The sequence below is a fragment of the Chiloscyllium plagiosum genome, chromosome 15, assembly GCF_004010195.1.
Source record: "Chiloscyllium plagiosum isolate BGI_BamShark_2017 chromosome 15, ASM401019v2, whole genome shotgun sequence".
Taxonomy (NCBI): domain Eukaryota; kingdom Metazoa; phylum Chordata; class Chondrichthyes; order Orectolobiformes; family Hemiscylliidae; genus Chiloscyllium; species Chiloscyllium plagiosum.
The window spans coordinates 40496446-40512175 of NC_057724.1; the positions used below are offsets into that span (position 1 = coordinate 40496446).

A 15730-nucleotide genomic window follows, 5' to 3' on the forward strand; every position below is an offset into this window, starting at 1 on the left:
ACACATCTCTCCTATGGTCTGCAGACCTCTATTGTGTTGCCTCACCATTCTATTGTTTGGGCTCTGACAAGGAGGCCTGTTTATCTTTTAACTTGGCTTACAAAATCTAAACAGATCATTGAACATTTTATGCATTGCACTAGGTGAAAGCATTTCTAGATTAGATTAGATTCCCAACAGTATGGAAACAGGCCCTTCGGTCCAACAAGTCCACACCAACCTTCCGGAGAGTAACCCACCCAGACCCATTCCCCATATTTACCCTTGACTAATGCACCTAACACGATGGGCAATTCACCTAACCTGCCCATCTTTGGATTGTGGGAGGAAACAGGAGCACCTGGAGGAAACCCACGCAGACACGGGGAGAACGTGCAAACTCCACACAGACAGTTGCCGGAGGCTGGATTTGAACCTGGGTCCCTGGTGCTGCGAAACAGCAGTGCTAACCACTGAGCCCCCACCCCCCCTTGCAAAGGTAGCAGGTGAAAATGACATTTGAGGAAAAGGACAACAGCTGACATGACATCATACTTTAATTAAGCAGAGTCAGCATGGCTTCATGAAAGAGAAATCATGTCTGACTAATTTATTAGAATTTTTCAAGAAAGTCTCAACCAGAGTTGATAGACGAAAACCAGTAGATATGTTGTGTTTGAACTTCTAGAAAGAGTTTGACAAGGTACTTCACAAAAGATGAAATCATAAGATAAGGACCTATTACATTGAAGGTAGTATATTCCTGTGGGTAGACAATTGGCTAATATGCAGTAAACAGCAAGTGGGGCTAAGGGATTTTTTTTTCATGTTGGCAACCGGGGTTTACCCGGGGATCAGTGTGAGGATCACAACTGTTTACAATATGTATTAATGATGTGGAGAAAGGGAGGCAAATTTTCAGATGACACAAAAATAGATGGAAAGGTAAGTTTCACAAACTATGCAAACAGTTTATTGAGAGATATTGATCGGTTAAGCATGTGGACAAAAAGTTAGCAAATGGAGTATGATGGAGAGCGTGATGTAATTCATTTAAAAGAGAGAACAAAAGAACAAACTGTTAGTGAGTCTTGATAAGATTTGTAGCTCAGGTTGAGGTTCTGGATGTAGGTTTGCTCATTGAGCTGGAAGGTTCATTTTCAGATGTTTAGTCACAATACTAGGTAACATCTTCAGTGAGCATCCGGATGAAGCACTGCTGATGATTCCTGCTTTCCATTTGTATGTTTCGGTTTCTTTGGGTTGGTAATGCCATTTCCTGTGGTGATGTCATTTCCGGTTCTTTTTCTCAGGGGCATGGTAAATGGGGTCGAAGTCAATGTGTTTGTCGATAGAGTTCCAGTTGGAATGCCATGCTTCAAGGAATTCTCGTGTGTGTCTCTGTTTGGCTTGTACTAGGATGGATGGGTTGTCCCAATCCAAGTGGTGTCCTTCCTTATCTGTATGTAAGGATACTAGTCAGAGAGGTCATTTTGTTTTGTGGCTAGTTGATGTTCATGTCTCCTGGGGGCTAGTTTTCTGCCTGTTTGTCCAATGTAGTGTTTGTTACAGTTCTTGCACGGTATTTTATAAATGAGATTAGTTTTTCTTGTCTGTATAGGATCTTTCAAGTTCATTAGCTGCTGTTTTAGTGTATTGGTGGGTTTGTGGGCTACCATGATGCCAAGGGGTCTGAGTAGTCTGGCGGTCATTTCAGAGATGCCTTTGATTAGGGGAGAGTGGCTAGAGTTTCTGGACGTGTTTTGTCTGCTTGTTTGGGTTTGTTGCTTAGAAATCAGTGGGCTGTGTTCCTTGGGTACCCATTCTTTTTGAATACACTTCATAGGTGATTTTCCTTTGTTCTGCACAGTTCCTCTGTGCCGCACTGTGTTGTGGCACATTTAAATAATGTTCTGATGCAGCTTTGTTTGTGGATGTTGTGATGTTTGCTTCACCCACACTGCATACAAAGTACCGTTCAAGAACTGTAACAAACACTACATTAGACAAACAGGCAGAAAACTAGCCACCAGGATACATGAACACCAACTGGCCACAAAACAACATGACCCTCTTACTAGTATCCTTACATACAGATAAGGAAGGACATCACTCCGATTGGGACATCACATCCATTCTAGGACAAGCCAAACTGAGACACGCGCGAGAATTCCTCGAAGCATGGCATTCCAACCGGAACTCTATCAACAAACACATTGACTTGGATCCCATTTATCATCCGCTGAAAAAAAAACAAGAAATGACATTACCATTGGAAATGACATCACCACAGGAAATGACATCACCAACCTAAAGAAACCCAAACATATAAATAGAAAGCAGGAATCATCAGCAGTGCTTCATCTGGAGACTCACTGAAGATGTTACTGAGTATGGTGACGAAACATCTGAAAATGAACCTTCCAGCTCAGCAAGCAAACCTAAATCCAGGACAAAGTGTTACTTAAATAAAGAAAAGCTACAAAGGGACTTTGTGGTATTTTGCATAAAACACAGAAAGCTAGCACACAAGTGTTGCATGTAATCATGAAGGCTAATGGAATGTTGATCCTTATTTCAAGGGAGTATAACAGTAGGGAAGTCTTACTGCGACTGTATAAGGTGCTGGTGAGACAACACCTAGAGTACTGAGAATGGTCTTGATCCCTTTATTTAAGGAAAGCTATTGCTTCATTGGAGGCAGTTCAAAGAAAGTTCACTAGGATAATCCTTGCTGTGAATGGATTGTCTTATGAGCAAAGGTTGAATAGGTCAGGACTCTGCTCAGTGGAGTTTAGTAGAATTAGACATGTTTTCAGTACAAAAATAGGATTGTTAAGAATCTTGACAGGGATGTTTCCCCTTGTAAGAAAGACTGGGACAAAAGGGTATAGTCTCCGAATAAAGGGACATCAATTTAAAACTGAGATGAGGAAGAATTTCTTCTCTCAGACGGTTATGAATCTTTGGAATTTCTTGTCACAGAGAGTTTTGGGTGCTGGATACTTGTGAATATTTAAGGCTGAGATGGATAGATTCGTGATCAGTAGGGAAATCGAGGATTACAGGGAAAAGACAGGAAAATGGATGTCAGGAACGTCAGATCTGTCATGATCCTATTGAATGGTGGGACAGGTTTGAGGGACCAAATTACTTACTCCTATTCCTATATTTTACAGTCTCATAGGAGACTCTTACAGTTTGTCTAAATATGCAGTTTTAATTCCTTTAATGTTTGATCCTAACACCTTTCCCATGTCAGGTAGTCAAGCTGACTAGTGTACAGTTTCCTGCTTTAATCTCCCTTCCATTTTGAATAGATATTTGATACACTCTAGTCTGATGGAATCCTTCCTGAATTGAGGGACTTATGGAAAATTAACTCAAATGGATCAATAGCTCACTAACCACCTCTTTTTAAGATCCTAGGATGGAGTCCATCAGGAATCAAAGATTTGTTACGCTGCAGCTCCATCAGTTCGCTTAGTACCATTTCCGTCACGATTGTAAGTTCACTAAATTCCTTGCTCCTTTGTGGTAAATAAATGTTTCAGCATCCCAAAACTTCTTTGAAAAGCTATGGAGAGGAGAAAAGTGAGTCAAGGCATGGAGCGTGTCAGGTAAATTGGTAAGAGAGTAGCGTAACATGCAGGTGAATTTAGTAGTGTTTCAGGAGAGTAAAGTGGCAGGCTAATGCAGGATAGGATAATTGTGTTTTATGTGGGTAGGAAGCCACATGAGTGGGTGATAGGATAGCTAGTGGATAAATTGGGTAGGTGAGTCAGAGGATAGACAAGTCAGGTGGATTGGAGAATTTGGGGGTTGGGAGGCCAGGCTGGGTTAGCGGAGTCAGGTGTCTGGGTGTCAGGGGTAAGACAGTGAGCTGGGGGAGAATTGGAGGAGTCGGATGGGTTAAGATTCATTTGGACGAGAAGTTGAAGGAGAATTGGGTTTTGAGGTGAGGTTAGTTCATGATGACTGGGAGTGAGTTCTGGGGATAGTTGGTGAACCGGGGAGGAGGTCAGTATGAGGTAGATGCTGAGGTCAGGTCAGTTCAGGAAGTCGGGGATGGTTAAGGGTTAGGAGTCAAGAGTTGGGTTGTTGAAAGTTTCCACCCTTTCAGTTTAAGTAACTGACAGAGCTGCACCAATCTTAGGGACTGATCTTACTCTTTTATCTTTTATATGTATCCTTTATTATTACCTACTTGTAATCTTGTTATTTTTGTAATAACTTTGTTGTTCTTTCACAAAAAATAACTTTCAGCAATGGTTGTTTTATACTAATCTTTTTATTCTGTTTAAAGCACAAATTATGCTACTTTTTTAATAATTGTAGCTGTCAAGAACTGAATGGGAGCCATGACAAAGCTGAACAAATTGTTGCTCATAGCTCCCTCTAAGGATAGGCTTGGAGTGTGCATGACTCATCACTTCCATATACTATCTTCTATGGCAATGTGAAGTACTTTATGTAACAGAAGACATGGATCTTGCCCCATACTGAATCACACTTCAGTTATTATAATTGAAGGGTTTCTACTTTCCTCTCACCTTGCCGAGATCTGGTGATCCTCAGAATAAACCACCACCAGTTGTCTCTCTCTAATGAGAGAACAGTTCTAAGGTCGAGTAAAACTATGGTGACTTTACCTTTTTACTTTAACTCTATTACTTTAAAATTATTTTCCAGTTATAATCACTGCATGGAACACCCTCACTACTGTTACAAGAATTTTAATTGATAGTTTTGCGCAGTCTAAGCCTTAAACTGATTGAGTCAGTTTTAGAGCCCTTGTCTTTAGTTTGATTTGGAGCGGGGGAGGAGCTGTGGGTGTATGTCAAGCAGGAAAATGTAGGCAAGCTAGTCTAGATAAAGTCTTTGGGAAAATATTAGAATCTATTATTGAAGTGGTAATTGCCGGATGTTGGAAATTATAATACTACCAGGCTAGGTCAACAAGTTTATAAGAAAGGCGAGGTGATGCATTAACAAATTATTTTATAGTTCTTTGAGAATGCAACAAGTCAGATGGAAAAAGTAGGCATGGTCTAGTTTTGTTAAGATCTCGCAAAAAGAATTAGTATGAAAAAGTTTATGTACTTCTCCAGCGAGACATAGTGGCTTATGTTCAAGGCTGATTTGTATAGTGGTTGATTGACATGAGAGTTAAGAGTTATGGGGGCGGTAGACAGGTTAAGATAAAAATTAGACCATATATGATCATATTGAATTCTGGAGCAAGATCAGGGGGCTAATTGCTCTACTCCTGGTCCTATTCAGGGATGGGTATAGAAGACAATAGTGGTGGTATGGAAGTAGAATGAGAGAGAGATAGTCTTATCTGTATTAAAATGATGGGACCAGCAAGATGACATGAGATAGTAAGGACAAGGAGGTTGTTCTGAACATGGATTAGGGATTTTACATGCGAGTAGAGATTTAGGAATGGTATGAGGACAGAGAAATCAGAGGAGAGAGACATGTTGAGTTGAGGTGGAGTTAGTGAGGGTGAGAAGTTACTTCTCATTCCACATTCTCAGGTCACACAACCAGACTCCCAAAGACCCTCACCATACCGGATCGAAAATTCTAATCTCTGGGCTATTTTCTCTTGGAGAGGGGTTTTGGAGAGGGGAAATGTCCCGACCCTGTAAACTCAACCCAGGAGCAAATGTTCAACCTTGCGTTAACCATGCCCTTGGGTTGAATGGCCTGTTTCTGTACTGATGTATCTGTTCTTGCCTTGTCAGGCCTGTTTTGGTGCTGTAAATACTGCCTAAAGTTTGTAAAGCACACTTGAGCTCAATTTGTGAAAATAACAAAAATGAAATTTAATTTTGGATTGCTATATGCCCGGGTTGTTCTAATGTTTTTCTTTATCTTTCAATTTCAGTAACAAGTGGGTCTGAATTATCCTGTGTTTTTGAGCCAGTGCTGCCCACTGTATAAAAGCATCGAAACTCTGGACATTGTTACTCTGGGATTCTGAGGTGGAATTGGACCTGGCCAATGCATTCAGTACCAGCCTCAGGAGGAAGTTTAAATACTGATTACTGTCAACATACTCTGACATACTGAAACTGAAATTCATCCGATTTTGGTATATTTTGAAAATTCTTTAGATTTCTACTGAGGCACAGGAGCTGCCATCCTAAATACCTGTGCCATTAAAGGTAACAATTATACAGAGAACAGTAGATTAAGAAGCCAGAGACATGTGTTTTGACAAGTAATTAACAGATACTCAGGGCTAGGAATAAAGTAGTTGCGCTTAATGTCTACTTAGTTTTGAATGCTTTTGAAAAGATGGATTTGAAGGTGTAGGGCATAGGGTGGCTGGGTATTTTTAGGAATTGAACAACAAGTGGTTGTAAGCATGATATTCATAGATACACAGGATTTAGGTTAGTCAAATTGAACTGTACATCCATGAATTACTTCAGTGGAAGGTCTGGCAATCAATAATTAACGGCATGTCACTGACCATGTTCTTCCTCCCCCAAAGCTTGACTCTACACTTCCTGGCTCTGTAACTCCAACTGTTCAAACTTAACACTGTAATCCTCAGTGAGAAATAAACCCTTTAGAGATGACATATTCATACCTGGATCATTGTTAGGCAGGTATTGTTTATACATTCTTAGCCTTGTGCAGAAAGTACTGGTGAGGTCAGTAATGTACATTTATGGTATTTAGTTAACAGGTGCAGTTTATGTACTTTGGATTAACATTAACAGAGGGCAATGTTTTTCCATGCTTTATGATTATTTACACTCATAATTATGGCAATGAAAAATACTACAAACAGCATTTGAGCTGAATATCCTATCATGTGAGATATATCTTAGGCCAAGCCCTAATTTTTCTTCTCAGTTTAAAGGTGAGCTATAACAATGCCACTGACTCAAACTTTAACACAATTCCTGTCATTGTGCTTATGGTGAAGGTTGACATTATATCTCGATTTTGTTTTTTGGGCTGGGTGCACAGAGGATGCAGAATTTTTGGCTCCACAAACTTGAGCTTTAAAAGTGGCCACTCACAATCTCCATTTTCTTTTGGGGTCATGGGTTGGATTGGAATTCATGCTGGGCAATCTAGAAGGAGCTGATGAAGTTGCCAGTTGCTGAGGTGGGCTGGGAAGAAAGTAAAATAAACCATGAGGCATTCTTTCAACTCTCAAAACCTCTTAGCTTCGTTCACCCCTCCTCAACTTTGCCCAAGTTGTCTGGCCAGTGCTAATCCAGTGTGTTCCTCCTAGATTGAAAATGTGGCAAGTGTGGGTGGCCATTTGTAAAGGTCAACTTCATGGAAACTGGGAAGTCCCCTACCTCTGCACTCCTCGTCTGGGATCAGAATCAAGCTGACCTCCATATTAATTATGACTAACCCTGATCCTCACTTGAATGCCAGTCTACCTTTCACGTTCCTATTGAACAGTTAAGAAATAGGATCCAAAGTGAGGCATCTTGTGGCATGCCTTGGTTGACTTTTCCTGCATGTTTAAAGTTTCAATTCATTTTTCACATAACATTGCTGAAAGTGTGGATTGACAGTGGCGTAGCAAAGCCAAGAAAGTATTTGGGACCTTGCCGAACCGTCGGACAATGTGTATGCCTTATGCAGTGAAATAGATTTTTAATAAACATTGAAGGAAGGACTGAGATTGAGAGTTAATTGGATGGGTGCATTCAAATTAAGTACTGCAAATAAAACAATGAAGAAAAGAAAGTTTGGATTAAAAGGGAGTGAAAAAGAAATGGAAATTGAACTAGATGAAAACAATATAAATTTAAATTTTGTCAGTATTAAAATCATCAGTAATAATTCTCAACACTTTTAATTTTTCACTTTCTGTAAAATGTTTTGTTTGATATACATTGCCAATGACCATATGTTTAAAATAAATATCTTTTACTAGATTTAACTTTTTATGTAAAGCTTAATAGGAAATTAATATACAAAAATGCAGCCTCATGAAAATTATGGGGAGTTTAAGAGCAAGTTGCTAGTTTTGTATAGCTAGTCGTAGAGCAATACAAATTGTTCACTAACTTGGGGTAACGTATTATTCAAGTGGTATCTCCTCCTTGCCGCAAATTTCTAGTGCATTACATTAACATATTTCCAATTTTTTATTATTCATTCTGTGATAAGGACATCGCCAACTAGGCCAGCATTTATTGCTCACCCCTAATTGCCCAGAAGGCAGATAAGAGGAAAGCATATTGCTGTGGGTCTCGACTCACATGCATACAAGACCTGGTAAGGGTGACCGCTTCCTTCCCTAAAGGGTATTAGTGAACCGTATGGGTTTTTCCTGACATTCATGGTCATCATTAGATTCTTAATCCAGATTTTTATTGAATTCAAATTCCACCGTCTGCTGTGATAGGTTTCGAATCGGGGTCCCCAGGGTATTACCTAGGTCTCAGGATTGAGAGTCCAGTAATTATACCACTAGGTTATCAACTACCTTTATTACTTAATTTTTCAAGAATCTCTGGAACATTGTTTCATAAGAACATAAGAACATACGTACTAGGAGCATGAGAAGGCAATTTAGGACCTTGAGTGTACTCTGCTACTTATACTATCGTGGCCGATCTCATCAGGGCCTCCACTTTCCTGCTCCTTGCCCATAATCTACGAACCTATTAAACAATTCTAATTAAACATCTGTTTATCTTCTCCTTAAATTTATTCAGTGTCCTGGGATCCACCATATTCTGGGGTAGTAAATACCACAGATTCACAACACTTTGAGAAAAGTGATTCCTCCTCATCTCTGTTTTTAATTAACAACTCCTTAGCCTAAAACTAAAGCCAAATGTTGTAACATTAACTAGAAAGTGAACCATGGAAATAAAAGATAATTCACAATTTAAAAATGAGTTTGATATTTTATGTTGCTTGTAATTGACATAAAAACCAGAAATGTTGGTGTTGGATCTCAGGTGAGCAGAGCATCAACTCCAAGTATTGGGTTGACATTTGACGAGGAATACATGCCCATGGTGGGGCATGAACAATTAAAAGCTGGATGAGATCCTTCAGGCTTCATTGCAGCCAACATGGGAAGAGATAACTTGAAGTCAAAGACCATAGGAAATGCAATTTTCTATTGCAAGTGGCTAAAGAATGTCATGCATAAAGCCTCAATTGGAACTTTGTATGAGAATACGGTAAAGCAGACTGATGGAGAAACATGCTTGAGAAGTGTTTGAGACTAAATTGAATCTGGTAGTCGTTCATTACAGCATAATGCACAAGATATGTTTGTTTTTCATTTAACCGCAGGCAAACCATAAAACAGCTGCTGATTAATCTGAATATAATTAATTTGAAATGATTAATAAAACTAGAGTCATGGAATTTTCACAGCACAGAAAGAGGCCCTTCAGCCTATTGTGTCTCATCAAACCTCCATCTATTCTATTCCCAGCACTTGGCCCATAGCCTTGTATGTAAGGTATTTCAAGTGTTCATCTAAAAATCTATTTAATATTTTGAAAATTCCCACTATACCACCCTTTTAAGGCAGTGAATTCCAGATACCTAAGTCACTCTGGGTAAAAATATTTTTCCTAAATCCCCTCTAAACATCTGCTCCTCATCTTAAAACTGGCTATTCACCCCTCTGCTAAAAAAAGAAAGATTTCTCCCTAACTACCATGTTTCTGCCTCTCAGAACTTTGTACACCTCAGTCAGGCCCCCTCATCCTTCTCCTCCCTTAGGACAATAACCTCAGCCTATCTTCTCTCTCTCCATAGCTGAATCACTGCAGCCAAGGCATCTTCCAGTGAATTCTTCTGCATCCTCTTTCATGCAATCACATCCTTCCTATAGTGTTGTGACCAGAACTGCAGATAATACTCAAGTTGCTGCCTAATTACACAGTTTCATTATAACCTCCTTGGTCTTGATTTCATTGTATTGACTAATAAAGGCAAGTATCCCATATGTCTTCTTAACTACCTTACTTACTGAACAGCCCTATCGTCCTCCTTTTGCTCTCTGTACTTCCTAGGGTAATACCATTCAATATGTACTCTCTTGACTTGTTAGTCCTCCCAAAAAGGTACGATCACACACTTTTCAGGATTAAATGTCATTTGCCAGTGTGCAGCCCATCTCACCATCTCGTCCATATCATCCACTAGTCTTAAGGCTTTCCACTATGCTATTTACCACACCATCAATTTTTGTGTCATCTGCAAACATACTGATCATAACTCTACATTCATCCTACTAAAATAGTACATGGTCTGGAATGGCCACTTTATCTGTGATAGTTTACAGAATCCATCCTGCCAAAAGACAAAAGCTACAAAAGGCATTCATACAACATATCTCCCAATGATGCTTCATGGTCTTATCTTTATTTATGTCACCTTGTTCTGCAAGAGAGAATTTTGTAGCACTATTGGATGTGCCTGGAATAGTTGAATAGCTGGATGTGTTTGGAGATAGTGAGTGAACATGAGGCCGTTAGCATTACGGCGGCACGGTGGCGCAGTGGTTAGCACTGCTGCCTCACAGCGCCAGAGACCCGGGTTCAATTCCCGACTCAGGCAACTGACTGTGTGGAGTTTGCACATTCTCCCCGTGTCTGCGTGGGTTTCCTCTGGGTGCTCCGGTATCCTCCCACAGTCACAAAGATGTGCGGGTCAGGTGAATTGGCCATGCTAAATTGCCCGTAGTGTTAGGTTAAAGGGGTAAATGTAGGGGTATGGATAGGTTGCGCTTCGGCGGGTCGGTGTGGACTTGTTGGGCCGAAGGGCCTGTTTCCACACTGTAAGTAATCTAATCTAATCTAATCTAATTAGTAGATGTCAGGGTGAGATATCTGATTGCAAGATTCAAAGCCTGTCACATTCTGAAATGTGTCTGATGTGATAGGACCAATGATCAAACACTTTGGGAATTTTCTGGCCTAACAACATTTTTTAAACAATTTCTTTTAGGCATTTCTAACAGAATTTGAGGATTTTGGGTTGACTTCCAATTTCAGGATCATAAGTAATCAAAATGAAAGATACCGTCAAAATGCATATACTGAGGAACCTCGATTATCTGAAGGACATGAGCGGGGAGTATTTTGTTCAGTTAATTGAATTCCGGACAATTGAATGCCAGATTACATAGTTTAGCCAAGCATCGGGACCTTACGATCTTGCCAGATGATCCAATATTCAAATGATTGAATGCCAGATAATCGAGATTCCTCTGTATTAGAAAAATGGAGGACAAACTTTCCTTCCAACTAGAGTGTAGGTTCAGAGTGCTGTAGTAACCTAAATTTCCATAAAGCTGCTAGGAGGGGGATGGATACTAACATACTTCGTGAGACATCCCTGAACTTTTTTGTTGTTCTTTTCCCAGGTGTGGCTCTGACCTTGGAGTATCACATGGCAGCAAGAATAATATTGAGCTGTTGTCTGGCCCCTACTCTACCAAAGCCTTCAATCTCAGGATATAGTGAGTCTGCTCATCTGGAAATGAGTTTTGATAATGGCAGCGATTTGGGTAGCAATGATAGCAGTTGCCACTTCAATGAGGAATTCAAATACATCTTATTGCCAGTGTCCTATGGAATAGTATTTGTGGTTGGCCTTGTTCTCAATGCCATTGCGCTGTGGATTTTCTCATGTAAACTGAGACCATGGAATGCCAGTATAACCTATATGTTTAACTTGGCTCTTTCAGACCTTCTATATGTACTATCTCTGCCACTTCTTACATATTACTATGCAAATCGGAATGATTGGCCATTTGGTGTGATTCTGTGTAAATTAACCCGCTTCCTTTTCTATGCCAACCTGTACTCCAGCATTCTTTTTCTTACGTGCATCAGTGTGCACAGATTCATAGGCATATATTACCCTTTCCAATCACTCAAATGGATTAAAGTGAAGCGGGCCTGGGTCGTATGCCTGCTGGTCTGGGCAGCTGTCATCATCTGCCTCATTCCCAATTTGCTTTTTGTCACAACAAGCAAACGGGCTGGTGACATACTCTGTCATGACACAACGCGTAGGGAAGATTTTCCTCAGTATGTTTCATACAGTTCTGCTATCATGGTGATTCTTTTTATCATACCATTTTTCATCATTGTCATCTGTTACAGTTTAATGACCAGAGAGTTGATCAAAGCCCCCATGTCTAAATCCAATAAAACTTCATACAACGTCAAAAAGAAATCCATTAAAATGATCATCATTGTTTTGTTTGTCTTTTCCTTGTGTTTTGTACCTTTCCATATCACAAGGACAATATATTATACTTTCAGGGTACTTGAGAAGAGCTGTTATGCACTTAACATTGTGAACTTCACATATAAGATCACAAGACCACTGGCCAGTGCCAACAGCTGCATTGACCCTATTTTGTACTATCTGGCTGGAGACATTTATCGAAAAAAGGTTGTGCATGCTGTGATTAGGAGAAAAGGTTGTGTTCGCCAAACTGTATCAAAAATGGATCGCAAAACAAATGAAAAATCAATGATAAACACTGGTACCGTCTATTCCATTATGCAGAGGTGAGACTGATGCAATCAAGAAAATCTCTTAACTTTTAGGTCAACAACCGTCAGAAAGGCCCAAAATGGTTGGTTGCTCATTAAATAGAAGCTTTCACACTAATGCTGACTAATGGACCTGGATACCAGTGACATTCAGATTAAACTTGTTGTGACCCAAACCAAACATTGTCTTTGATGACTTCAATTGACAATCATAAGAAGACAATAACTTGTTTGGCTGAGAAATGTAAATGAACGTAAAATGATCTCTATTTCAAATGCCCACTATAGCACCCTCCAAACCCACAACCTCTTGAAGGTCAAGAGCAACAGATGTATTGGAGCACTACCAACTGCAAATTCCCCTCCAAGTCAAGCACCATCCTGACTTGTAAAACTATATTACCATTCCTTCACTGAGCCTGGATTACAATCCTGAAACTTCCTAATAGCAGAATAGACTTACCTACTCCACATGGATTACAGCATTCAAAAGTGTGGCTCAGTGCTACCATCTTGAGAGGAATTACATCAGACAATAAAAATTCTGGCCTTGCCACTCATACCCCATCAAGGAATAATCTAAAAGAAAAACAATTTCTTACACGTCTCAAAGCGTTTCTCAATTGTTGTTAAGACCAAAATGAGTGATGTTTGGACTAGGAGTATCATTTATGGAAAACTGAAAAAAAAAATGCAGACTATATTTTCCAGGAATTGTGTCATCTCAAGATTTAAATTTTATAGTGGATACATTTATTTCAAAACATTTGGCAAATGTTTCCATTTTGGTTCATGAACCTGACACTGGGATCAAATGTATGTCTTTACCATGTGCCATGTTGAGAATAGCAATCCAATAAATCAGGTTTTCAGGATTGAGCAATTATTAGCCAGAGGGTGTGCTTACCATCCAATTGAGGATGGTGGATGAGCTTTGAAAACTGGAGGACCAATAGGATACTTACAGGAAAAGACAGGTGAGGTAATCTTTTGTGTTTTCTCTGCACTTTGAAAGGCTTTGAAATAAACAATGCTCAGATTTGTTGGACTTCCATCTTGGCAGCTGTGGGCACTGTGATGGGCAGGTAGATGGATTGGGCTGGGGTACTCAGGTGATCCTACAGCATTACCCTCTTCCCCAGTTTACTATCAAGAAGCACCTCCAAGCTTATGCAATATTCTTCTAGTTGGCATTCTCCTCAATGGCATTAGTTGGTATTTTAACTGTTCTGCACTCAATATGGCCTTAAAAAAAATGTTTGAGTGGATGGTGCTAGTACACTGGCATGTTGGCCAGTGGTGTAGAATTATGCATCCACCTGCCTCAGTTCCTGCTGCACAGGGCGAGAATAGTCCTGCCTATTAAGTCTTTTACTGCTTCTCTGATAAGAATTACATGTGTTTTAGAATTTTTTTTCTGATACTCTCTATTTTCTTACTCAATATGCTGCTATTATATTTCATACTAAGTTTGTTTCAATGCAGGTTTTTGGACTGATTTCAAAACAGACTTACATTCATCCCCTGAGTTCAAAATACAGTGATATTATTTAGATTATTTTTCAGTTTCTTTTTATACTCGTGTATAGCTTGGTCTGTTTTCTTTGTTTTCCTTTGGTGGCAATGAATTTCATTTTGGAATAGATTGAATTTGCTTTTTTTTTTCAAATATATTTGTTAATGTTGCAATAAAGAGCAAAAATATACTGAAACAGTTCAACTTTTACTGTCCATGTTGCCTCTGAAAATATTAAACCAGCCTCCTGAAGAAAACTGATGACCAGCAATGCAATAGTATCATTTAGTTGAAGCCGTTTCTCTCTTCTGAGTTTCTGATGTAGGGATGGGACTATAAACCATCTAAACCTAAATAGGTCAGGTGGCGACCTAAGTGAAAAATCATCATGAAATTGGTGGTGAAAACTGGGAGTTTCAGTATGCATTACTTCCCACAGCTGTGTGCCTGCACGATGTGAGCTTTTGAAGTAGATTTATATTTTAAACTGGTATAAAATCGAAGGATCACAAATTATCTATGAAATGCATATTTCTTTTGCTAGATGTTAATCCTGTCTATTTTTCAACTTTGAACACTTTTGAACTAAAACCAGAAATTAATAACCAATACTTACTGTAGCAAGCCTGTTTATATAGAGTCAAGAGTGACTGTAAATATTTTAAAGACTATTCTTGAAAGAATGGATCATATTTCAAGCCATTCAACTCATTCTAAATGAATGCATTGATCTTATGAAATTCAGCTATCAGGAGGTGATGACCTAATAGTATTATTACTAGACTAAGATTCTAGAAAATCCAGAAAATATCATGGCAACCTGGGTTTGAATCTCACCATGGGAGATGGTGGAATTTGAATTCAAGACAAAAAGAAAATCTGGAATTAATACATAATGGGCGGCACGGTGGCACAGTGGTTAGCACTGCTGCCTCACAGCGCCACCCGGGTTCAATTCCCGCCTCAGGCGACTGTGGAGTTTGCATGTTCTCCCTGTGTCTGCGTGGGTTTCCTCCAGGTGCTCTGGTTTCCTCCCACAGTCCAAAGATATGCAGGTCAGGTGAATTGGCCATGCTAAATTGCCCGTAGTGTTAGGTAAGGGGTAAATGTAGGGGTATTGGGTGGGTTGCACTTCGGTGGGTCGGTGTGGACTTGTTGGGCCGAAGGGCCTGTTTCCACACTGTAATGTAATCTAATCTAATCTAATTACTGGACTATGAAACCATTGTTGCAAAAGTACAACTGGTTTACTAATGCCCTTTATGGAATGAAACTGCCATCCTTACCTGGTCTGCCTACATGTGACTCCAGATCTACAGTGATATAATTGATACTGAACTGCCCTCTGAAGTGGCCAATGATGTGCAACTAATACTGTCCTAGCCAGTGAAGCCCAATTTCTATTGGTTTAAAGTGAATTTCAAAGTTTCTTCGCAAGACAATAATGGAAGTGTTTCATATTATGGAAAAGAATAAAAAAAAGTAATTGACTGAACATAATCAGGTTTAAGGTCTGTTAAAAAATATTGAACTTAAATTTTCAATTGTTTGTGAAACGATAAATACAAAACTCATAAAATATCAGAATTTTGTCATCCTCAGTAACGTTTTAAAATGTATTGTATACTTGGGATTACTAAAAAATACAATAAAGTGAAAATATTTTGAAAGCCTTTGAACACCCTCAAGAACAACTTAAGAC

At 39.4% G+C, this 15730-nt stretch overlaps 1 protein-coding gene across 2 annotated transcripts in view; it reads left to right on the forward strand.

Annotated features, from left to right (window-relative positions):
* LOC122557256 (P2Y purinoceptor 4-like) overlaps positions 1–13646 on the forward strand; it is a 48488-nt gene extending 34842 nt beyond the window's left edge. For both annotated transcript variants that reach the window (XM_043704761.1, XM_043704763.1), the window contains 3 exons: positions 3402–3485; positions 5876–6155; positions 11369–13646. In XM_043704761.1, coding sequence (XP_043560696.1) covers positions 11395–12531 — 1137 coding nt within the window. In that variant the 5' untranslated portion in view covers positions 3402–3485; positions 5876–6155; positions 11369–11394 and the 3' untranslated portion in view covers positions 12532–13646. The remainder of the gene's footprint in view (positions 1–3401; positions 3486–5875; positions 6156–11368) is intronic.
* The last annotated feature ends 2084 nt before the right edge of the window (positions 13647–15730 follow it).